Source organism: Calliphora vicina, chromosome 4 (genome assembly GCF_958450345.1).
Source record: "Calliphora vicina chromosome 4, idCalVici1.1, whole genome shotgun sequence".
Classification (NCBI taxonomy): domain Eukaryota; kingdom Metazoa; phylum Arthropoda; class Insecta; order Diptera; family Calliphoridae; genus Calliphora; species Calliphora vicina.
Genome location: NC_088783.1, coordinates 3,426,200 through 3,451,056, shown reverse-complemented (window position 1 = coordinate 3,451,056; position 24,857 = coordinate 3,426,200). Strand labels below are relative to the sequence as shown.

Below are 24,857 nucleotides of genomic sequence, written 5' to 3'. Positions count from 1 at the left end.
TATAAAAACTCAAAATATGTACATTGATTTACATATATGCTGTTGTTGCTTGACAGGACAACGTATGTCGGGTCAGCTAGTTTGGAATATTTCTTAATTTCAATAGGTATGGGTGTAGTTAGTTTTGAATTTGCTGACCAAAATAGTGATTTTATGAACAATTTATATCTGTTATCTTTTTTTTACATAAAAAAAATTTAAACTTAAATATGATCATGTTTATTTACTCGCAGAAACGACATTTATGGAAATTTCTCTCTCGCGCCAAATTTGTTAATGTTACTTTTCATCAAATTAGACAAAAATCAAAAGTTTTTACTTGTACGTTTCAAGTATTTATTGACTATAAATATATTTGTAACCAATCGATTGTTGTTTCAAGATTTTACCAAATTTGTTAAGATTTTTTTTTGTGCATTCAAGTCATTTTATTTGTTTAAAATTCAATTGAACATTTTATTTTTTACTAAATATGGCTACAAAGTGCAGATTAATTAAATAATTACGAATTGAATAGAATTAGATTTGAAAAAGTTTTATACATGAAAGACTTTTTGACGCCATATAAATACATACATTTACTCATACTTAGTACAAATATTTGTGTTTGTTGAAATCAAATTTTTTTGTTTATTTAAATGTTCTATCAAAAGGTTAAAAAAAGGTAACGGTAATGGTAATGGTAACGCTAATTTGGAATATTGCGTTAACGGTAGCTTAGCCGTAACGGTTATTTCGGTACTGTAATTTCATTCCGATTATTAATAAAATTTAAAAAAATTAAAAATAAGTTGACATATGTATTATACATATTTAAAATATTCATAAACTCAATTATTGAAATAATAAAGTAGTATTAGAATAACGGTATTTTGGTTGTAACGGCAATTGCAGTTATTTCGGTAACGGTAGTTGAGGGTATTTTAGCGGTAACGGTAGCCAACCTTGGTTCTAACACCAACATTATTTATTTATCTAAAATTTAATTAAAAAAATTATAACATTTATTGTTTGTTTGTGGCCATATAAGGTAAACATTTTTTTCGACAATGCTTTTCGGAGAATAAAACAATATATATTTTTGCAGTAGTGACAAATTATACGCCTTTTTAGCGGCATTAATTGAACGAACTGTTAGTTTGGCTATAAACTACTCTCAAGGCGACATTATATTAATTTCGTCATTACGTATGTAACGAGAATTTATAACATATTATAATTTTAGAAGATCTAGGTGGAAGATCTGGTTAAGAAAGATTTGGAAATATCGTATTTGGAACAATTTCATAATTTTGAATGTATCTTTTTTAAAAATTTTTTATTTATTTCACAAATTTTAAAAGCAATAGCGACACATTAAAAACTGTTGTGCCTAGATGGGTTTAGTAGAGTTAAAATTTAAACAAAATTAAATATGTAAACTAGTTGCCACTCCAAATTAAATTGCAGGGTGTAGAATGACGAATAGTTACTGGCACATTATGAATATACTCGTAGTTGTATGTAGGCATATCATTTCATACATTTTATTTGGATACATATTTAAAAACGCAAACCCATAAATATGGATAACAAAAGCAAATTTCAAATAAACATTAATTAAAAATTGTAACAAGTGAAAACTAGATTTTTGTTTATAAAACTTTACAACAAAAAACAATTTAAACACATATTGATGCTAAAATGTATAAATAAACATAGACACACTCGTAGATATTTCAACTTATCAAATTGTTTACATAGTTTAGTTAGTTTTTTTTTTTACCAAAATTGGAAAAATTACAAGTTGATAAAAAAAACACCATAATTATAAATTTGTCAGACATTTATAGACACTTTGAATTTGGAGTCATTTTATTGAAGGAGAATAATCAAGGTTAAAATGTTATTAGAATTATGTGTAGTAAGGTGTATACAAAAATTCTACTTATATATTTCCTACATACATATGTACATATTTTATAAAAATATGATATCTATACACATATTTTTAAAATCTAAAATATTTTTTTGGAATTAGTCGACGTCGCAATTTTCTTATTTGAGATAATGGCATTTTATATCGAGCAAGAAATTTAATACATTATACATACAATTTATTTAAGTTAAATAAAACCTACAAAAAAACTGTTTTCTGTATTTTTAAAGCCAACAATAATAGTATTATTTCAAATTTAACGGTTTTTCCTTTGTAGCATCATTGTGATTTGCTGTGATGTAATGAACACCACCAAATCATTGTGAATGAATGATTGCGGACAGCTGTTGTGAACTGTCAAAAAAGATGAAGTTTTTGTAAGAGCGTGAGCCAAGTGGGTTTTCTTCTTTCGGCGTATAAATTTTAAGAAATATTCACTTAAAAATATCCTGAAAAATGGCTTTAAGTAACATATTATTTAAAGCCCAATTGCAGCAGAGCATACGTTACACGACACCCTTGATTTTTGCCAGCCGTCAGGGCCATACAGTGAGAGGAAAACCGCCCGGTGTGGCCAAAACGATTGAACAACGTTTGCAGGGTAAGTGAACTGACAACCAAGTGGTGTTGTAATCAAATTGTATGGCAGTTAATAAATATGCATTTTTATTCAATGTTTTAGACGAAAATGTAGAAGATCCGGAATTGACCGCCAGAATCAATATTGGCTTTCCCAAATTGAAGACCACACGTTCGGAGCAGTTTAAAGAAAGAATAAGTCATATTAAAGCTCAACGTGTTGATGGTGAATTGGAGAAAAAGGCCAGAAGTAATCAATGTGAGTAGAATTAATATTATTTGATACTTTATTCGTTTCATTAAAAATATTTCATATATTATTTCGCTGTAAATCAAGATCTTCGAAACAACTTATTGTATTACGATAATTTGTTTGTTATTGATAGCTTTTTTAGTTATAAGACCAAGACTTTATAGTCTTTATATAAAATTAGAAATATCTGGTAGGTGATGTCGAATGCAAAAAGAATCTGCCAAATACTTTCAAAATCTGGTTTTTCATACCAGTAACTTAGTTGAATATCGAGAAACTTTGGCCTTTCGAATGGTAGGTATATACTATTTTTAAGTAATCTTGAGAAATCTGTAAGTATTTGGTGAACAAATTAAACAAAATATTTCTTTACTGGAGAAATGGACACAGAATGCTCAAGGTTACTTAAATTTCATATAAACTTTGAAGCACGCTATAATTAGACTACTCGACAGTCGAGTAGAGCTTAGATCAGGATGGAACAAGAGGCTTAATGCCTTTTGGTCCCGCATAGACCGTACCTTCCTTAACTTATGCCCAGCATGTGGTCAGGGTCCTCATGACACCCTCCACATATTTAATTGTTCAGCCAACCCAACTTCACTCAGTCCAATGGATTTATGGACTCATCCTGTTGAAGTAGCTCAATTTCTTGGACTTGAACAACATGCAGAACCACCAGAACATCCAGATTGATTAATGTAAAACTGTTCATGCTGCTACAACAACCACAACAGTCGAGTAGCTCGAAAGAGCTTCTCTTGCAAAATATCCTTTTTATGTAACTGGCATGCTGGTGTGGCAACCATTTAAAAAGGTTTGCATCAAAGTTTAATCACAGAAACATGAAATTCAATTGAAAATGTTAAATAACTGTTAATGGTTTTAAAATCTACTGAAGTGGGTAATGGTACCTTATGGATGTTTGCAGGATTATGAAATTAATTGCAGAATTCCAATTTTTCAGATAATTGTCAGTAGTTTTTATCATTAGTTGGAAAAACATTAAACATATTTCTTAAAATATTTAAGACTTTATTCATAAAGAAATTTTAAATTAAAACAACGTTTTAAAATCAAAATTTGTATGGGGGTTATAGTTTTACCAAATCCAATATATAACATTAATCGCTATAAGAGCATAACTTCCGTAGATTTTCTATAATTTATATTTTTCATTCGGAAATATTTTGCAATGAAATATAAAGGCAGTTGATAAAAATTTTAATTAAAATGGATATTTCCTGCATTGAGTTCATAATTTTGATTTAGTTTTATCCAGAATGTGAATATTCATAATTCCACTCACAAAACATTAGTCTAGACAACACTAAGTTAAACCTGTTTTTTTGTGTTAACATTTTATTGTTAAATTAAAAAAAAATTACAAAAACTTAACAACAAATCATCCTCATTTTATTAACCTATACAAATAATATGAAGTGTAAATAAAACAACTTAACAAACCCACGAATTTTTAGTGCTTATCGACTTGAGTGAAGTGCAAAAGGATTATGCTAAGACTACACGTGGTTACGATTTGCGTATCTTGGCAGACCATTATGGCATTTTCGAAGATCTTTTTGGTGCTGCATACTTTGTGCCTCGCGTCAACTTAAATATACAGGTATGTGGAATAAAAATAAGATTTATCATGTGTTTAAGCTAAATAAAACCAACCTTTAGTACCAAGCGACTGAAGATACATTGATTCCAGTATATAATGGCAATATTATCAAGCCTTTGGAAGCTAGACAAGCTCCGACAGTAACATTTGATGGTACTACGGACCCTATTACAAATAAACCCATCAATGGCGAATCATATTGGACTTTAATTGCTACAAATCCAGATGGTCATTTTACTGCAAATGATAAGGAATATGTACATTGGTTTGTGTAAGTATAAATTATTCACATACGATGCTAAATTTTAAAATCATTATTTCATTTAAATTAGAGGAAACATACCCAATGGTGATGTTAAAAAAGGTGATGTTGTAGTCAACTATTTGCCACCATTTCCACCGAAAGGTATTGGCTATCAACGTTTTATTTTTGTGTTGTATAAACAAAATAAGAAAATGGACTTTAGTTCATTGAAATTGTCGGCCGAAGACTATGTTAATTTGGAAAAACGTACCTTCAAAACATATGACTTCTATCGTCAGCATCAAGATGACATTACACCGGCTGGTTTGGCCTTCTATCAAACCAATTACGATAAATCTCTTACTAAATTCTATCATGATGTTTTGAGTGAGTAATTCGAAAAGACATTAAATGATTAAACGCTTAATAAATTTTAACTTTTTCAGATTTAAAGGAGCCCATTTTCGAATACGACTTTCCTGAACCATATTTGGCCGATCAGAAATTCTTTCCATTGAAACAGGCTTTCAACTTGTACATGGATCGCCATCGTGATATAAAGCAAGTGAATAAAGAATATTTGGAACGTAAATTGGCCAAAACACATCCATTTAATGGACCCAACAAACCATTGAAGTATCCGAATGCTCATCCCATTAAGGACACTCCGTCTTGGTTGCGTACCGAAATTAGAAAAGAACGTTTGAAACTTGGTCGCATTAATGATTATTGAATTGAGTGAAGAAAGAGTTTGTTATATTTTTGGTTGAATCATATTAGAATAATAAAGTAACAATATTTAAATGTCACGTAAAAGTTGTGTATTCAATACATGCCACAGTGGCATAATTTAGATGGATTAAACAAATACTAAAATTCAACTGAGTATATTTTTATAATTGTATTAGATTTTTATTATTTTTTATTTTCATTAACCCGGAAATCATGAGATTTAATACATATTTGTATATTTTTAACATTTTATAATTGGTATTAAATATTTGGCACAAACGTTTTCGTTAAAAACATTTAAAATTATGTTTAAAACAATAAAAAAAAGTATTGTAGAGTAGTTTTTATAAATTAAAATAGTTTAACAATAAATTAAAATTTTTACATAAAAGTGTTTAACAAAAATTAAAAACAAAAAATGTTGTATAAACAGGTCAACCAAATTTTGAATATGCAACACTGTAACAACATTTTATCCTTAAATTTAGATTTAAATCTAAATGTATGTGATTGTTTAAAACTAAAAGTACACGTGCTTTAAAATGTTGGTTTTAAGCGTAATTTCATCATAAACATTTTCAGTTAAGAACTAGTTTGAGGGAGATTTCGTAATGTTTCACTTTAAGTTTCTGCCTTGCCATAAGCTCCAACCGGTGGCCTATACATGGCTGGCAAACTTAAAACTTGAGGCAAATTGAAAGCATATTTACGTTTATCAATATTTTTATAGACATTATCCATGCGGCACCCCTCGCTCCTCATGGTATTCAAAACATATGGGACACTTTTTGCAGGCAATTGAAATTCTTGTACCAACACTCGACACTGTTCCAACGTTACGGACATACCGGTGCGATCTTTGGCACTTTTGCAGGAAGTAAAACGCAGCCCAGACATCAGGCGACAGGCGTCTTCGGCTAAATGCAAAATTTTAACATTTTTCGAGACATTGGCTTTCAGTTGTTCCTCCATAAAATTCAAAAGATTCAATAATAGCTCAGAGGCTGGTTTATGGGGTTCATTCTTACTAGGCGTCTCTGGTGCTTGTAGAGGTAATTTGCGGAAACGTGAATAATACTGCTTGAGTCGTACATAATTGTCCCAATTGGAACGATGCTGCTCTCGGGTGCGTCCCATAGCCTCGGCAAGTGTGGCCTTTTCGTTGATGCCAATGTTAAAGAAAACTGGTGTTACCTTAAAGTTGACCGTTTGTTTGGTGGGTAAAAGAGCATAGACATGTTCGGGTACTGGTAGATGAATACTTAAAGATTGCCTAGACCCGTTTACGCGTGGCGTTGGAATGGACGATTGATCGTTGTTTGGTAAATTACAACGCACTAACACAAAGTCCACAGCCAATAAATCTTCGATTGCTATACACATGTCACCCCACATGTCTATTTCGCTGCCGTACAGCGACAGTAAACCTTCAAAGTAGGCCAGAGGACCCAAGTCGCATAGAATTTTAATGAAGTTGTGAGTTATTTCATTGCCCCACAATTTAGCCATCAACGCACTGACAAGTGCAGTTAACGCCTGTGAGAAACAAACATCTCTTCTATACATGATTTCTAGATTTATACTAATTCTATCCATATTCTGCTGCAAACGTTGCACTGAATGTATGAGACGAGCTGTTTTCAATAGACCATCCATAGCATGTCTTAATTTACGCATCGATGGCCTCAATTCGGAAGCCCAATCGGTAGTAAGAGACAAGTCAAGACCTAAAAATATGTTTGTAGTGAATGCTATAGAGATATGCTTTAGTTTTGAAGAGCAAAACACTTACCATCAGTAAATTTATTTCCCTTCCTTGTAGACGATGTCTGATTATCATTTGCCACTATGGGCTGAGTCAAATCCAAATTTAATCCATTACTATTTCCATTGGGAGAATGACCTCGTTCGGCATCCTCTTTGCTGTCATCACAGGATGTTGTTTGAGAATTTCCATTGTCCACAACATCTGGAATTGGGTTGTTGCTAAATCCTGACCTTTTCATGGCCACTTTAGGATGCCTTAATCGTATTGCTGGACTACCGCAGCGACCGCATAGAAACTTGATTTTGCTTACTAAACACATGACACTTGCTTCAATATTTAATTGAGTTAAATCTAGAGGCTCAGGCTCTTCGGTGGGCCTATAATAATTGGCCGAAGGAGAAGTACTCATCATTCTTGTGTCTAAAAATCGTGCATTGCGGGACGAGGCAAAAACTGAACAGTTGGTTGATTCATAATCATAATCCCCACCCATATTAGCAGTCCTATGGGGTGTTTTAATAGGTTTGGAGCAATTTGATGCTCGTTCTCCTCCAGCCTGACTAGAATGTGCTTCATCCAAATCAATGAGTTTGATGGACGTATTGTTCAATTGATCTTCGCCTTCTTCATCAAAATTATTTTCGTTGTACTCAAAATTTGAATTAAGATTCACTGGAAGTGATTGGAATGTGGCTTCGCCGTTATCATCTTCAAAGCTTTGGGATATTTGTTGGGCTTGTGAGGACTTTTGTTTGGCTTTTCTTTGCAATTGTTCATTGTAAGCGCGTACTGTGTACTGAAGGTTGTGTATGGCATCAATATCCAGTGTCAATGAAGGTGAATTCTTCAACTGTGTCAAACTGTTAGAGCGCACAAGTTTGTAGTTGCTATTTGTTGTTGGAGTCTTTGCTCTAGGCCATAGGTCGGGTGGCGCTATAACTGGAGTGGAGAAATCCTCTAATTCGGGTGATTTCAGTTCCAAATCGTTCAACTGTTGAGTGATCTTGCGAAAAGGTGACATGGGCTAAAAAAAAGTTTGTTCATTAATTGCTACTCAAAAAGTTTAAATAAATATTTGAAGTGCGAGTACTAACCATTAAAACATTATCTGGTTCTTCGATTATACGATGTTGTTCTATGAATGAAAAGGCTTCTTCTACTAAATTTGGCTCCCAAATATTTAATAAGGTTTTGGTTTTTGTAACCATTTCATTGCACAAAGGCATCATGCCCTTTTGGTTTTTCTGCTTTGCCAATGTCAGCAATTGAGACATGATCTCGACAATCTCTTTACGTAATTGCTTGATAGCCTGCACTGCATCATTTGCAGCTTGTACCTTACAGTTGTTGCTTACTTCAAATTTCGATGGTGATTCTTTGGTTTCTTGTAAAAGTCTAGCAGTTTCATATAGAAATTTTATTAATCACTGGAAAAAGTGGTTTTAGTCTAGACATTACCTAATTAAACCTCCTGTTTTTCCCATTTTACCGGCATGTCTAGTAAATGCTCCCACCGTCATGATGTCCAAAACACCAGTGCGATTCAAAGAGTCATTCTGCGACCACATGCGTTGCAAATGTAAATTCACTGGTATAAATTCCAAAGATTCATCGGTTTTTACCGATGATTTTTTAAAGAAAGAGCCTAAAATCATATTTAAATGGATGTAATCTAAACATTTTAGACCATTTCATGTTCGTTTTCTCACCTTCTTCCTTTATAAGTTGTTGTAGATTTTGTTTAGCTTGCGAATAGTCATTTAGTAGCTTTAGATGTTTGTCCAGTAAATCCATTTGCTTACGTCTCCACTGGCCACCCAGTTCACCCATTCCTGAAATTTCCTGCAGCAATTCTTTTTCGCGTAAAATCCAAATAGATCTGCAATTATTATTTGTTTAAATACTATAACATTTAGTTATAAAATTGTTCTACTTACAATAATTGTTGTGGTATGCTAAAGCACAATTTTGATTCCATTAATGTTTCATGAACACTAATATCTGCACCTAGGCTGGAGTTAAGCCGATAAGTGTGTATCTGTAATACATATAAAATTATTAATTTAAAATTTTGATTATATCTTAATATTTGAGCAGATCTATTAAAACTACTTCTCTCCTACTTTACTGTGCAAAAATATCAATCAACGAAAGAATAATTTTTCTAATCAGAAAAAATAGATTTTTTCGCCCATATTTGAATATATTTATCCTGATTTTACTGATAATTGTTGCGATATAAATATTGCAAGTTTCTCTGTAAAATCATACTGACCTTTGGATTCGAGAATATTCTTTGTATACTGCCTTGAAATGGGACAAATAATTTCACTCCTAATTTTGGTGGCAACGATTGTGTTCGCCTATGACCTTTAGTTTGTTGCTCAAACACCTGTGTGGTAGACCGCGGTGGAGGTTGCAGTTGTTTATCAGTATCTGGAGCCCAAGAGGCAATATTTATGAAACCACATTCACCATGTACAGATCTTAAAGGTATGCGAAATCGCGTGGCATCCTAAAGTATTCATAATATCAAAATATAGCATCTGTTTAAAATCTAGTGTAAAATGTTACCTGAATTGCACCCAAAACAACTTCAGCATACCCGATGGGTACCGAGGTTGAGGAAACCTTTTCTCGAACATCATAAACTGTGAATCTAAGGGGAGTATCGGCATTAAAACCATCACTATTTCTAAAATTTATGGTGCACAGAAATTGGGGATTTTTACAATTTTCTATAATTTCGGTGCGAGCATAATCGCGCCAAATTATGTCATCTCCCGAGATGAGAACAGCACACACAACCCTTGGGCAGGGCAGACGACCATTATCAGCACATGGTAAATTATCGCATGATAAAGCTGATTCACAAATCGGTATCTCCGATAAATCTGCAAATTTAAATATGTAGAAGAAAAAGGGGAATTAGAATTAAAGAACTGCAAAAGCAAATACTTTTGGGGATTACCTTTAAAAAATTAACAATTAAAAACTCTTTTTTTTTAGTAACATTAGAATTCAAATATTTTTTTTATTTCAACTCTTATAAAAATATGTAGTTTAATAAAAAATAACGCTACAAATATTCAGACTGATAATTTTACTTGACAAATTCTTTAACCAAAACCATACAAAATGACAAACCATATAAACTAAATAGTATATGAGTTGAATTAAATGTTTGTTAAATTAAATTTGTTTCGAATGTAGGTACATACATACATATATAATATAAAATTAATATTTTGTAGTATGCATGTGTATGAATAATATATTACAACCAAACCAATTTCCCTGCTTCTCAATCAATAACTTAAACTAGTTTGTACAAATTAAAGGCACAACACAAGAATTTCATATAGAAACAAAAACAAAATTATAAATTCGGAACAAAGTAATTAATTAAGTAACTTAAGAATTAATGAAATAAAATTAAAATTGTATAAGATCACCTTCTTCGACGTTTGTTGCTGCCTTCGAACTTTTGGCAGAGTTCAAATCTAAAAGGCCAGCCAATAAGGTAGCGTCATTGGCGGGCGCATATAAGGGTAAACCCTTTTCGATGCGATTGCCCATAGTTATCGCTATTTGATCTTCCAAATATTGTATTTGTTTATTCAAGTAAGAGTAAGAAGCCAACTGAATGCTCTTCACCCAATCTAGGCGTTCTTTGGCTGTGCGTGTTGAAATACGTTGAGGTAAACTGCCTTCGAATTCTGTAATAAAAATAAAAGAGTTACGTCAACATATATTCATAAATTACTTTTTATCTTTTATTAATTTCAACTTTCCTAATATAAATACAAAACCGTCAAATTCCCTTTCTTCACTTCGGATTAAAGGACGGCAATTTTCTAAAACCAATACACCGACCGGCTGTGATAGTGGATCGTGATCTTTGAGATAGAATAACAAATTGCCTCGTAATTTACACCAACGAGGATAGTTAACTGGAAAAAATGAAGACAATTAAAAAGAGTTAAATTAAATACTAAACAATCATTTGTAGAGGAGGGCTTCAGAAACAGTGTATTACATATGTATGTGTTTTATTATTCTATAGTGAAGCAAATTGTTCATATTGCCTTAAATTCTTGTAAACATATTGTAGCAGTGATAAATAGAAAACATTTTAAATGTGAATTTATTATTAAACTACATAATTATAAAGTGAATTATTTGTGTGTGTGTGTGGTAAATGTGTTGATTGTCATTACCTATGCATGCATGGACATGTTTATTTAATACAGTTTTGTAAAAAATTCAATTATTCCAGAACCTGTGGAATATTTAAAATAATTAACTTAATTAATCGTTTTTTTGTTGCTTGATATGAATGTACATATTTCCGAATACTAAATACATACATATTTCAGTGAGTTACTTTTTAAAACATTTTAATTAAACAATATATAAATGGTCAAACCAAACATTATCTCATGTCGGAATTTAGCAAAGACATCTAATTTTAGTTACAAATTTATTTATTCAACTTCCATTATTATCGGCATGTTTAAAATATAGCTATATTTATATGTCATTAGCTTATAGTCCGCTTGTAAGAATGAGTACAAAACTTTTACATTCACATATTTTGTTTATTTCGTTAAATGAATTAAGTCAAGTCCACTTTTCAAAAATACTGCAATTGTGCAAAGTCAGTAAAAAATAGAAAATAAGTACAATAAAATGTTCTAATTTCGTCAACACACATCTTCTAAATTACGTGTAAGGAAAAAAACGTCATTAACAGATTAAAGATATATTTAAATCAAACAATTTTAGGTAAAAGGTAGACTTAGAGTAGAGCCTTTACACTCTAATATATATGCACAATTCACAATTGGTGTTGTAGCGTTGTATCGATGTATGTCGTAATTCTGTTTATTAATAGCTCTGTTCAATAACTAAAAGTTGTTACTAGTTAGTAACAAATGTTACTGGAAAAGCGTTCATTTACTTTTTACTATTTTTGAGAATTTAAGAGAATAATTCTGTAAATTTTGATTTTATTCTCTCGTTGCAAGTATTTACTTGGAAAGTAAATGAACAGACCTAATAATTTGTTGTTATTTCGAAAAATTAGTTTAAAAAATATTTATGACATACAACGCTACAACACTACGACATCAATTGTGAATTGGGCAATAGTATATTATTTATTTAGTTGATCGTTTTTTTAAATGCTTTAATTAAAGTTGCAGTGTTTATTTTATCTGTAATATGGAAAAAGTAATTGTTTCAAACAATATACAGTATATGTACTGTCAATTTCGAAATTAGAAAATGTTGCTTCATTCGTAACTGAATTGTGTAGTAAATAAATTTATACACTAACTAGTATATGCACATGTAATTATATAAATTATTGAAATGATACACTAATAATCTTGTAAATTTTTAACATGTTATTGTAGCTTAAGAAATCATAAAATTTCTTTTAATACACAATACATGTAATATTGATGATATATGTATGTATATAAAGTTATTAAAATTGTCATGCTTATAATTACCATCTGTTTTGCGAAAGAAACCCTCTTGTCTTTCAGTTATGATTAAAAGTCCTTCTTTTTCAAATTTTGTTGTGGGATTTGAGGCCAAAGTCGCTAATTCGGCCTTATTGAAACGCATATTTTGGTGCTGGTATGTGGAGTATGTGGAATCGCCACAAATTCTAAATTTGGCCAATAAAACACAAGCCAAAATAATCTCAATAACGTCTCAACAGTAGCAGAGTGTCGATCAACTCTTAATTAAGTGTCATTACATTTATTATAACGCTCAACTTTGAAGTGTTTAATTTTGAAGTATAAAAGCTGAAAACAAAAAGCAATGAAAGAAAAATTAATTCATATGAAACAGATAAAGCAAATTGTTTACAATTTAAAAATAAACTTGCATTCAGTGTTTATGTTACTTTAAACTAAATACATACGAGGTATGAGTCTTGGAGTATTTATAATCAGTAAATTAATCATTATATAGTATAATACAATTTATTTATATACTATGTACATTTTTTTTGAATCAACCTTAAATATTTATACTGATTTTCAAAAAGGTATATTTATACTGCAGTATGTATCTTGCATATCGTTCTTTTTTATATTTTCTTTTAAAATTACATCGTTTACAGACAAGAATTTTAACGACTAATCACAACCAAAACATGAAAAATTCAATATAATTGCAAAGTCATGATTGCTTCTTTAGACCGCTCGCCTACAAATCAAAAAATTGCAGCGACTTGTTACAACAAAAAACCACATGTAAGCTCTAATAATTATCTACCTTGTATTGTTCTGCCATGATGACATCAAGAAGTAATAGTTTTTTTTTTTTTTGTTTGTTAAAAGACAATGTGTCTGCAATTGTTTTTTCAATTTTGGTTGTAAAACTCAGCAGTGTTGAGATAAGCGTGGGAAGTTTACATAACTTTTAATTATCATAAGCTAATAGTATTACGTGGTTTATACAAGCAACTAGAGCTTTTCACAAATACTTGTACAATATATCCATTTGATTTTTTAATTATTTTGTAAAAAAAATCAACAATTATTTTATTTTCATAATAGTCGTTTTTTCGGAAAAATCTGAAATTCGATTTTTTTAATATGAAAGGGTTAGCACGAAGGAATCTGAGCTTCAAATTAATTCAAGGGCCTATGTATATATATTCAAAACCCTCTATCTTGAAAAACACAACTTTTCAGGAGAGCCAAAAAACTGTTTTTTTCGTGTATTACTTGAGTTATTAAAATTCGGTATTCTACAATATTGTTTAAAGCAACTACAGAATTTCACATATATTGGTTTTTAAAATTTTTTCATTATTGTGGACTTTATGACAGATAGAGGGTTTTGCTTTTCAAAAATATTCAATGTGTATGTATGAAATGATCAGATTATCAGAATTATTTTGATTTCATTTATGCCATCTGTCAGTTTTTAACGTGACAGTAACACAAAGGCTGGTTATGTATTAACTAATAGTTTACTGACAGATTTCATACAAAAATAATTTTAACCGACAATATAACTATTAGTTAACGCATAACCAGAGTTCGTGTTAATGGGGGTTATTTAATATAACTTATTTTATTTAACACATTGACTGCCACGTCGGACACATATGTGTGACACTGCACTATGCGGTTTACGCCACGTCGGACACATATGTCCGACACGACTTTTATTCTCTCTAGCCATGTCAGACAATAGTGCTAGATTTTAAGAATTTTTTCGATGTTGTCTGGAAGTTTCTCATCAAAACTGTAATCTTCACATTCTTCATCACTTTCAGAACTTGTACTGAGTATTTTTTCTAACTCAGTATCCCATAAAAAATTCAAAAGAAAATCCTGTGGCCCCCAGCATCTTATTTGCTGAAAGTGCCTTGGCAGTCAATGTGTTAAGATTGCGTCTAATAATCTTATACATATATAAAAAGAAGTGTATTGATGTCACCAACCACTAACTGCGAAAACGGGTCGACCGATTTCAACCAAAATTTCAGGGTACGTTGGCGATGGTAGATGGTTTATGTGAAGTTTGCACGAAATCGGCATTTTGGTTCCGGAGATATGGCTGGACCGATTTTTATAAAATTTTCAGTAAATCTTCAGATTTTTAATTTTCGGTCTGTGGGCGGAGGGGCGTTGTAAAATCAAATTTTTACACTATACCGCTAATGACACTGACTGGCGAAACAATGAAATACAAATCGATTGACACAGTAATGAACGAAGAACAAGCCTCAATTATGCTACTGAAACATTGAAGGTTGGATCACAGATAATGTTTCTCCGCAACATAAACGCGCCAAAATTATGCAAACGTTCTCCAAATTTAATTGAGGCAACAATCATCGGTGGCAGATTAAAATGCGAAGACGTAATGATTTCACGCATACCAAAGTTTTCCAACGACAAAGCATAAGGCCAATCGTTGACTATTTCTGGCTTACATTTGGAAAATTCATATTTTGTATGTGGTTTGCTCCCGAGTAAATAAAAAAAAAGAAACGTATATCCCCTGTCCTTAAGATGAATTCATAAATATTATCCCATTTGCCTTAAATACATCCGTTTCATTTTTTAAGGGCATATCTTGCCACTGTACTTATAGATATCTGCTACAACTTTTGCCTTAGTCTTTCGGGTGCGATGTCAGGTCGGGGGAGTCCGTGCTTTTTTTTTTGTCCGACACTTTATATTCAAATCGAGATGCAATATAAAACAGAATTATTGTAAGGGCCAGCAACGCGGATCGGGTTCAGCGGGTTCAGTACAATATTAAAAAAAAAAAAATATAGAAAAAATGTTTTTATTTTGCTTTTGTAAATTTTTTTGAAGTTTGGTTGAAGAAATTATTTCCAAAAAATATTTGAAAATCATTCTGAAAAAACATTTTTGTTATAAAATTCACACCATATATGAAGGCTGTTTTACAGTCATTTTCGTGAAAATCAAAGATAGAGGGTTTTGAATATAGGCCCTCGATATTAATTTTTTTTATTCTGCATTCGCTATATATATATGGGAGATTCACACGGTCTACTATTAGGTCATATTGTCATAATGTCCGAATATATTATGATAGTTTAAATAAATTGCTGTTGTGCTTCAAACAAAAAAGTGATATTTTATGACAAAACAATAAACATACTTCAAAAATTTGTATATGTGTAGAATTTTTTTGTTTGAAACAACAAAAATTTATTAGGACAATATGACCCAATAGCAGACCGTGTGAATCCCCAATTAATTCTGACTTACTATATAAGTACCGGAACCAAATGGTGGCTCGCATAGCGGCCAAATCCATAATGTAAAAACAATATTACATATCGTCACCTAAGATTCAAAATGCCCTAAAAAATCAAAAATCTTTATTATTATGAAAAAGTCGGATATTATACAAAAATATATTGTTCTGTTTTTTGTTAACATTCTTTAAAATTACTTCCATGTAGTTAGGACTTTTTGTTTCATAAACAAATTTTTTGCTAAAATTAAATTTTTAAACTACTTTTTGTCTGCTCTAAAATTTCAAAATGTTAGATAGGTTGTTTTACATTTTAGGTGACGATATACATACGTACATGTTGTATATAGTAGGTATATTGAATAGTTATGGGCACTAATATACAAAATAACTAAAACCATACCAATTCCATGTGTTATTATAAATAATTCATAAATTAGTAACAGAAGTATACAAAATAAATAAACAAATTGCCAAAGCATGAAATGGACATGGAGGAAAAGATACATGTATGGAAATGTATACATACAAATTGTTTAACACCTTACACTCTGTGGGTATGACAAGAGTATGAAATGAACAACGTTAACAAAATAAAAACTACGAAAATTGGATATGTTAAAGTGGGCAAAACCTCAGAAACACCGACCGACAAACTGGCAGACAAAAACACAAAAAATCAACTTACTCGTAGATAAAGTGATTAGTGAAAACGGAAAAGTCATGCATGTGTACATTAGACATGCCCTTAAAAATAGATTTGCTTTGGATGGACCTTATTTTGTTCATTAATAGCTAAAACTAACTACTGCAAAATTTAAGTGCAATCGGATAAATATAACCCGTTCAGGAAATCGATTGAAAGTTCTGAAATTGGAAAAATAATGGTACTTTTTTGGATATCTTAAAAAATTCCCTATTAAATCATATTTTCTAAACATTTTAAATAAATCTTATCTTCTAGTGAAAATTTCTAACAAGGTATAAAAGAATAATTTATAGATTTATTTCAAATGAGTACCTATTAGTAGTTATTTTGGTCGAACGTTTTATGCTGATTCAATTCAAAAAATTGATTTCCTTAGAAATACAATTTTATTTAATTAAATTTTCATAAATTTAAAGAATACTGAAAAAGTTATATTTAGACACACGGCAGATTTGAATGCATTTTCGGGATTAGCTACCACACCCTCAACATCACTCTTTTATGTCGAGGTAAGTGTTGCTCGTAAACATCATCAAATGTTTAGAAAATATTATTTTAATACGGAAGTTTTTTAAGATAAACGAAAAAGTACCATTATTTACCGAATTTTACAACTCTATTGTAAATCTATTTACGGCACGGGTTATATTTATCCGATCTCACATAAATTTAGCTGTAGATCGTTTTAGCTACTAATGAACAGTATAACACTCATACAAAGCAAATCTATTTTTAAGGGCATATCTAATGTGAATGTAAAAGAAATGGGTTGTGGAGAATGAAAAAGTCAAAATAAAAATACGTAGTCGAAGGAAGGGGTCACAAAAGAAAACCACTAAAATGTTTATTAATAAAAATTATGTGAAATCCAAACAAAAAACAAGTTAATTAGGAAAAAGTACATTTATACATACAACAAAAACTATAAACATACATAGAGCTACCATTCCACTGCCACATTGGCAACATGTAGACAATAGAATTGATGAATTTAAAGTACATAATCTTTAAAATTATTATGTACCTATTATTTTGTTAAATTCTCTTTTGGAATAAATGTGAAATTAAACACTGCATGTGACGAAAAACTATTACATACATGAAGGTGTCGATGGGTTTAGCAGACAGAAGAGATCAACGGATTGTTTTTTATTGTTACAAAATTAGGAACAAGAGGAAGGGAAATCAATACATACAGATGCATAATGGGATGGAGGTTGTAGGGTGGTAAAGAAAAAAGGGAGATGTAATGCAGTCATTTTTTATATAAATATATAATATAAACTTGATTATTTAATTACCGTGTCATATTTAGCTTTGCTTGTTGGTTTAATACCAATACAAAATTACCTTTTTTCCATCAACTATTGTTTAACAAAGAATATTTATTCCTTTCTTTATGTATTGCATGAGAAAATTTTGATTGTTAAATCTGATTATATGCACAATTATCTTATCTCTTGATTTGTAATTTATATCTTTGCAATTACTTTGTTATTAATTAGATTGATATTTTCTATTTTAGTTTTTTTTTTCAGAATATTTAATTCCACTTTTCTTCCACCAATATGCCTCAAGCATTGTTGTACACAGTGTGTGTACACTTTAAAATTCGCACTTCTTCGTCCAACGTACTTGTAACAACTATTTTGTGTCGAAGAAATTCATTTGAAACAAAGTAAATTAATAAAGTAGCGACAGTACTACAACAAATACAACATTTACAAAAACCACAAGCAATTTTGTTTTTGGTTTAAGGTCTGAGCTGTCAAAGTTGCCTGTTGTTGTTTTTGCTTTTGGGCTTGTTGTATTTTTCGCCACAACAACCACAAGTGAATTGACAGTTCAGACCAAAGTAAAAAAAATAGTCAGCTGTTCTACTGAGTCTACTTTATTAATTTACTTTGATTTGAAACAGCTGTGTGCAGTGTTGCCGCAACCTAAGAATATTTGTAACCAAGTATGTTTATAAAAATAACCAAAATGCAAAAAAGTAACCAAAACAAATTTATTTTAAACTATTTTTTTAAATATGTTTAATTTTACACAGGTTTTTATATTTCAACATTTTTATCATGATAAACGTCAAAATCGTTGTCATGATAAATAATTATCCAGTATAGTCCCCATTTATTAGTATTATTGCTTCGTTATGACAAAATTGTTAGTGCTTTTGCACAGACAACTTTGTCTTGACAACAAACGTCATTAATTGTTATAATAAATATTTGTCAAGTATAGACAGGGGGTAACTGACTTGAACATATATTTTCAAATATTGTCATAGTTTTCCAAATATTACACTTTTTTGTAGTTTTGCTGAACATTTTTCATTTTAATTGACTTATTTGCGTTACTGGCTAGAGCATGAAAACTGTTTTATAATTTATATAAAATAAATTATTATAAATAAGCTTATTTAATTTAAAGGAATCGATTATAATTAAATCAATATTGGGAGCTCATTTACATCCCTCAATCACAAAAACCGGCAACCCTGACAAAGTGCTCCAATAAGAATGCCATATTTCTTTAAATACAGAGTTGTGTATAAAATGTATTTAAATTAAAATGTGCCTAAAAGTATGCTTCGTGAAAAGTATGTTTATCAGTTAAACCTGTGTTGCCATCGCGTTAAGTGCAAATTACACAAGAAAAATAACGTTTCGAACCAGAAATAAACCTTGGGTGTTATTAATGATATAGAGCGGGTTTATGACATAAAGCTTAAATCCCAATTAATAATAATCAGATTACTTATTAAAATGAACACATTATGAAATATTGTATGAACGATTTTGTTCATTGTTTCACAAGCGTTTCAAAGTAGAATGTGTTTAATACAAATGAAGATTAAAGGTATTAAAATTTTTAGATTCTAGTAATGCTAATATTAAGTTAAATAAAACTTAATATTAACAAATTGTCAAAAATACGTAAATTTATTCAAATATTGCACAAATTCATTAAGCTGGAGGTCCACACTACCACAAAGCATTGCGTGCTTTTCATACCTACTTTGCATTCTACGCTTCAAGTTACATGCGATGCTTTTTAAACGTCAATTTTTTATTTTATTATTAAAAAAAACTTCGCGTTTTCTGCAGCTTTTATTTATTTTTTCACCATTCAATTTGTTTTAATTTATTAAAATTGAAAAATACACATTAAATATAAATTGTTAAAATCAGCTGACATGTTCGTGCGCCGCTTGTGGCGCTTATAAAAGTAGAATGTAGATCTACTTTAAGCATTCTACGCGTCAAGACAGTCTACGCTTTTGTACTTGTAACTTGAAGCGTTTGATTCTACTTTTTTGACAGCCATGTAGAATACGAGAAATCGTAAAGCGCGTGGTGTGTAACTCCAGCTTTAATCATTACAATAACACAAATCCTCCCATTAAAGATTTTATAGTTGCCTCCGTTACCTTTTTGGACGAGGTGGCCCACTTACGCTTAAAATCGGACATGTTCTGGGTTACCTTTCTGTGTTCTTTAATTCTTTTTTACAAGAGTTTAACACCTTTCCACAGGCCGAAGATCTGGACAGTTGGGTGGATTTGCGTTCTGTGGTACAAAATTTACATTATTGTTTGAAAAGCACCTAAAGGCATTTTTTCCATAGTGTCATGATGCTAAATCGGGCAAGAAATATGCTGTTTTAAGCAATGTAAAAGCCGTTTTTTACATTACCTCGTCCATCAGCCACAAACAAATCTTGACCCGGAAGTTGTGAAAAGTCTACCAGTACATAAGTTTCATCATTTATCACACAACACGTGTATTTTTTTAAAATTTGTCCTTCATTTTTTCGGTCGTTCTTTTGCTTATAAGTTTACTTTACCGCATTGCGGTCTGGAACATTCTGAACAGTGCTCTTCGAAAGAGTTGTTCGACTTATTTTGCCTTCCTATATCTGTTAGAACTTGTCTTCCTTATACTTATACTATTTAATGGCTTTTGAAACAGTGTGACGATTAACCTTCAGATTTTTTGATATTTTTTGAAGGTAAATATTAATTTTTTTTGAAAAGTTTAAATTATTTTTTCACGTATATTTTTTCGCTGTACATTTGGACCAAAATAACAGTTGAAAGTTAATGATTTAGAAAAGATAATATCTGACATAGTTTTAAAAGTTGAAGTGATTAAAAAAATAATAATTTGATGGACCAAGGATAAGTTTTCGCTGGAAAAGTTTGTATAAGTTTTTTCTGACTCACTCTTTATATCTCATTTTACGATGCTCCTGTAATTATTTCTATTTAAAACAACAAATCTTCTTCCTTTCCTAAAGCTTTGTCAGTATACTTTGTATCCTTTAAGTTCCAAAAAGCTATGAATGAACATAATTTCAGAATACCACAAAATGAGCAACTCTACTTTGGAAATTTTGGACGTTGACATAGAAATTAAAAAATTGAAACAAGTCTGCAAATTTGTTACCTTTTTCAAATAAGTTCCCGTAGGGCCATAACAAATTTATTCCTCTTTCCAGCCCTTGTGTTGGTTGTCCGCTTCAATTTCATAGTGGTCTTCCTTTTCTACGGCTTCCTTGCGGGTTCCATTCGATAGCTTGTCTTGTGCCATCGTCAATGGGCTTACGTAGAGTATGCCCTAGCCAGCGCCAGTTTCTTTTTCGGATCTCGACATGTACGGGGGTTTGGGAAGTTTGGACCCATAGCCTTTCATTTGATAACGTAACTGGCCAGAATATTTTTAAAATTCTCCGTAGGCAGCGATTTATGAAGACATGTAGCGAGTTAACATCCTTCTGCGCTGCATTCCACAATTCACATCCATAAAGAAGAGATAACTCTTTATACAGGAATTAAATATGTTTAGCTTGGTTCTTTTCGATTCGAACTATAATATTCTTTAATGTATTCCACTATCTGAAGGGCATTCGGTTCTTTGGGATTTAAAATTAAATTAAAATAATTTTCGGAATGGGTCTCAAAGAAATTGACTTGCCACTGTATATATATAAGGGAACTTATATATATACAGTTGATCCTTATAGATAGCGGAGTCGATTAAGCCATGTCCGTCTGTCTGTTGAAATAAATTTTCTGAATTTATTTCCAAATCTTATTTCCAAATCTTCAATTTCCAAATCTTCAATAATTCTGTCAGACATGCTTTTGAGAATTTTCCTATTTAAAATCAGCAAAATCGGTCCACAAATGACAAATGAACAGGACAACCTCGATTTTTGATTACTAAGTCATTAATATAGACAATATAGATATCTAATGATGGATATTTCAAAGACCTTTGCAACGATGTATATAAGACCATAGTAAGTTGGACCTACAATGGGTCAAAATCGAAAAAATATTTTTTACCCGAATTTTTTTTCACAAAAAAAAGAAAATTAAAAAACAAAAATTTTTTTTAAATTTAAAATAATCATAAAATATTTTATATCAAAACTTGAATATCCCCATGAATCCCCATAATAAATTACATATGAAAGTACTATTTTAAGTATGTATGTACAAAAGTACTTTGTACTAAATGTTTCTCCAGTATCTTAAACTAAACACAGAGATTATTATTACGATGCACTTGGTTTCTCATTAACTAAAACAAAAATCAACTTCCAACAAAAAAGATCAATTATTTTATTCTCTTTTCCTCACATTTAACTGTAGAGAACTACAGTGTACTTATTCGGATAGTGGGACTTGTGTGTTTTAAAAAAGTACTAGACGGTGAAAGACAACAACTGTCTCTTTTTGTAGAACCTTTACAAACAGTTTTCAGTGGTTGATCAACCAATAATGACGTGTTAAACGGTAGAAATTTTATAAAAGAAAACGAAACGTCAAACTTGTGAATGTGTTTGTGTTAAAATAAATATAATTGTTAAACATAATAAAAGAAAAAACAACAACAAAAAAGCAAATTAAAATATTCAATTTACTTCATTGTATTTGAATGAAAAAAATAAATAAAACGAGAATAATACAAAAAAAATTAACAAGTGCTCAAGCACATTTTAATATGATCTTTAACAAATACCAACAAAAATACTAATAAATAAATAAATAACATAAAGATATTAACATAGTGTTATTAATGACTAGTTCATTATTATTTTCAGTATTAAGTATTTGAATCATTTCAGTACGCAATCAAAATGTGTTAAAATGTTATTTGCAGCTTCAAAAATAATTATGCTAAAAATGCGTATATGTTCGGATATATTGTAGCTAAAACAAATGTAATAAGAGAAATCCAAAATCCAAACAATTACAAAAAGCCAATACAACAAATAAGAGAATTTTCAAAAGTGAATGAATAAAGGTAAATAACGAAAGAAGAAAGTCAGTCTCAAAGTGCAAACGCCAATAATTTAATAGTGTTTTGGCTGGTAATGGAGTAGTAGTTATTAAATACGACCCAGAAAACAACAAAAAATATTAAATTGTAATAAAGTGCAAATCAAGTAAATAGTTACTTTGAACTAGTGGATTATTAAAATATTTGTGGATAACTAACTAACTAACTATAGCATAGAAAGGTAATCTACAAAATTTTACTTGTATATTTGTATGTACAGACATACATATTTATAGTTGTTACATAAAGATTTTTCAAACTCTAGTTAGTAGTGCCAACAAGCCAGTTTCTAGAACTACCTGTTGAGTGTGTTAAACTATTGTGCCTTTAGTTTTTGTGACAAAAATCTCGTTTTATGTTTGAAAAAGACGTGAAGCACACCACAGAAGACCAGACTTGTGTGACATTCTTTCTTTAAATTGAAATAACGACCAAAATATGTATGAACGTAAAAAAACTCACTCACACATACATATGTATTTACACAATAACAAAACAGAACATCAACAATATCGACGTTAGTTATTTTAAAAGTGACTGTCAAATGCCGGGGAAACCGGTCCATTCAAGTGTATCTCCCATAAACTGACTGGAACATGTCTCTTCATTTAATACTCTGTCAGAGATGCCAGATCTTGGAAAATTTTATTATTAAAATTGGATCGCTTTACAAAAGAACAACACGTTATAATTGTGAAAACTTATTACAAAAATTTGGAAAGTTATGCTGAGACCGCTAGCAAACTTCGAAAAATCTTCAGTCGAGAAAGCGACCTAATCATTATTAGGTCCTAATGTGTCAACCATTCGAAGAGTGGTCCACATATTTTAAAAAAACTGAGTCGGTTATGGTCGGTCTCTTGAAAACATTGTTGCTGTAAACGAGAGTGTTGCCGAATTGTATAATTTAATTTAACACTCAGTCTGTAAGGATAATATCCATAAACTAAATAAATAAAAACAAGTAAGAGATCTATATTCGGCTGTGCCAAATCTTATATACCCTTCACCAACTTACTATTATATACTTCGTTGCAAAGGTCTTTGAAATATCTATCATTAGATATCCATATTGTCTATATTAATAACTTAAAAAATCCAGATATAAGGTCAAAAATATGTTAAAAATCGAGGCTGTTCTGGTTTTTTCCTTATTTTCTCGATTTTAAATAGCAACCGAGCCGGAAGAATTCCGTAGATATTGATGTATGAATCGTGTATGTAAGTTATTTGGGGGCTTCGGAAAGTTGATTTCAACAGACAGACAGACGGACATGGCTTAATCAACTTCGCTATCTATAAGGATCCAGAATATATATACTTTATAGGGTCGGAAAATTATATTGTGGAAATTAAATAAGGAATGGCAAACTTATATATACCGAAGGTGAAGGGTATAAAAAAAACTCGAAAACATCAATTCGGCATTGTTCTCAACAAGGCGAATTTATAGAAAGTGACGACAAAACTACAACATGTACAACTACAAATTTCACGAAGCACTACGCAGCGAATTTTGACAATAGACATTCACCTTCATGCGTACAAAATTCAGAATACTCAGCAGCTCAAACCAGCACACCATGGAAAGCACCGGCAATTCAATGGGTAATGGAGCAAAGTCAATCATCATTGGCGTATGTGACTTACTCCTACGACAGTTTCGTACTAGATTAAATAAACAGGTTACATGTTATCTTTAATCTATTACGAAACTGTTCATCTCCATTTCCATCTGAATAGCTTTGGGAATACTCAAACTTGTCCAATTTGGGGGTCAGAAAATCCTTATGCAATCCATGAGAAACAAATGCACCCGCAACGAGCAACTGTTTGGTGCGGATTTTCGTCAGGCGTCGTGATTGGGCCTTAATTTTTTAAAGATGCGGCCGAAAATGCAGTGAA

The 24,857-nt window shown here is 31.0% G+C and overlaps 3 protein-coding genes across 5 annotated transcripts in view; 2 read left to right on the top strand and 1 right to left on the bottom strand.

Moving 5' to 3' along the window:
• Positions 1-2,268: 2,268 nt before the first annotated feature.
• mRpL38 (mitochondrial ribosomal protein L38) lies at positions 2,269-5,437 on the top strand. The gene is made up of 6 exons (XM_065507215.1): positions 2,269-2,519; positions 2,601-2,756; positions 4,232-4,377; positions 4,437-4,648; positions 4,710-5,008; positions 5,068-5,437. The coding sequence occupies exons 1-6, from the start codon at positions 2,375-2,377 to the stop codon at positions 5,352-5,354; spliced, it is 1,245 nt and encodes a 414-aa protein (XP_065363287.1). The 5' UTR covers positions 2,269-2,374; the 3' UTR covers positions 5,355-5,437.
• Positions 5,438-5,503: 66 nt separating this feature from the next.
• On the bottom strand, positions 5,504-18,217 carry LOC135959255 (inositol polyphosphate-4-phosphatase type I A). Its single transcript, XM_065510373.1, has 12 exons — positions 17,953-18,217; positions 12,641-12,943; positions 10,918-11,074; positions 10,577-10,842; positions 9,696-10,015; positions 9,397-9,636; positions 9,059-9,159; positions 8,831-9,000; positions 8,580-8,766; positions 8,216-8,516; positions 7,146-8,145; positions 5,504-7,080 (listed from the first exon to the last, which is right to left on the bottom strand). Exons 2-12 carry the CDS (start codon positions 12,756-12,758, stop codon positions 5,975-5,977), a joined length of 3,966 nt encoding a protein of 1,321 aa, XP_065366445.1. The 5' UTR covers positions 12,759-12,943; positions 17,953-18,217; the 3' UTR covers positions 5,504-5,974.
• Positions 18,218-22,380: 4,163 nt separating this feature from the next.
• Positions 22,381-24,857, top strand: part of goe (gone early) — a 45,569-nt gene continuing 43,092 nt past the window's right edge. For 2 of the 3 annotated variants that reach the window (XM_065508670.1, XM_065508668.1), the window contains exon 1: positions 22,381-23,133. The gene's annotated coding sequence lies outside the window, so the exon portion shown is untranslated. The remainder of the gene's footprint in view (positions 23,134-24,857) is intronic. The other variant, XM_065508669.1, reaches the window with a different exon arrangement.

Bases quoted from the DNA above. Each gene is read 5' to 3' on its own strand.
- mRpL38 (XM_065507215.1), top strand. From the start codon at position 2,375: ATGGCTTTAAGTAACATATTATTTAAAGCCCAATTGCAGCAGAGCATA. The intron at 2,757-4,231 runs GTGAGTAGAATT...ACGAATTTTTAG, and splicing joins AAAGGCCAGAAGTAATCAAT to TGCTTATCGACTTGAGTGAA. The intron at 4,649-4,709 runs GTAAGTATAAAT...CATTTAAATTAG, and splicing joins GAATATGTACATTGGTTTGT to AGGAAACATACCCAATGGTG.
- LOC135959255 (XM_065510373.1), bottom strand. From the start codon at position 12,758: ATGCGTTTCAATAAGGCCGAATTAGCGACTTTGGCCTCAAATCCCACA. The intron at 10,843-10,917 runs AGGAAAGTTGAA...TATTTTTATTAC, and splicing joins GACGGTTTTGTATTTATATT to AGAATTCGAAGGCAGTTTAC. The intron at 8,146-8,215 runs GTTAGTACTCGC...ACTTTTTTTTAG, and splicing joins AACCAGATAATGTTTTAATG to CCCATGTCACCTTTTCGCAA.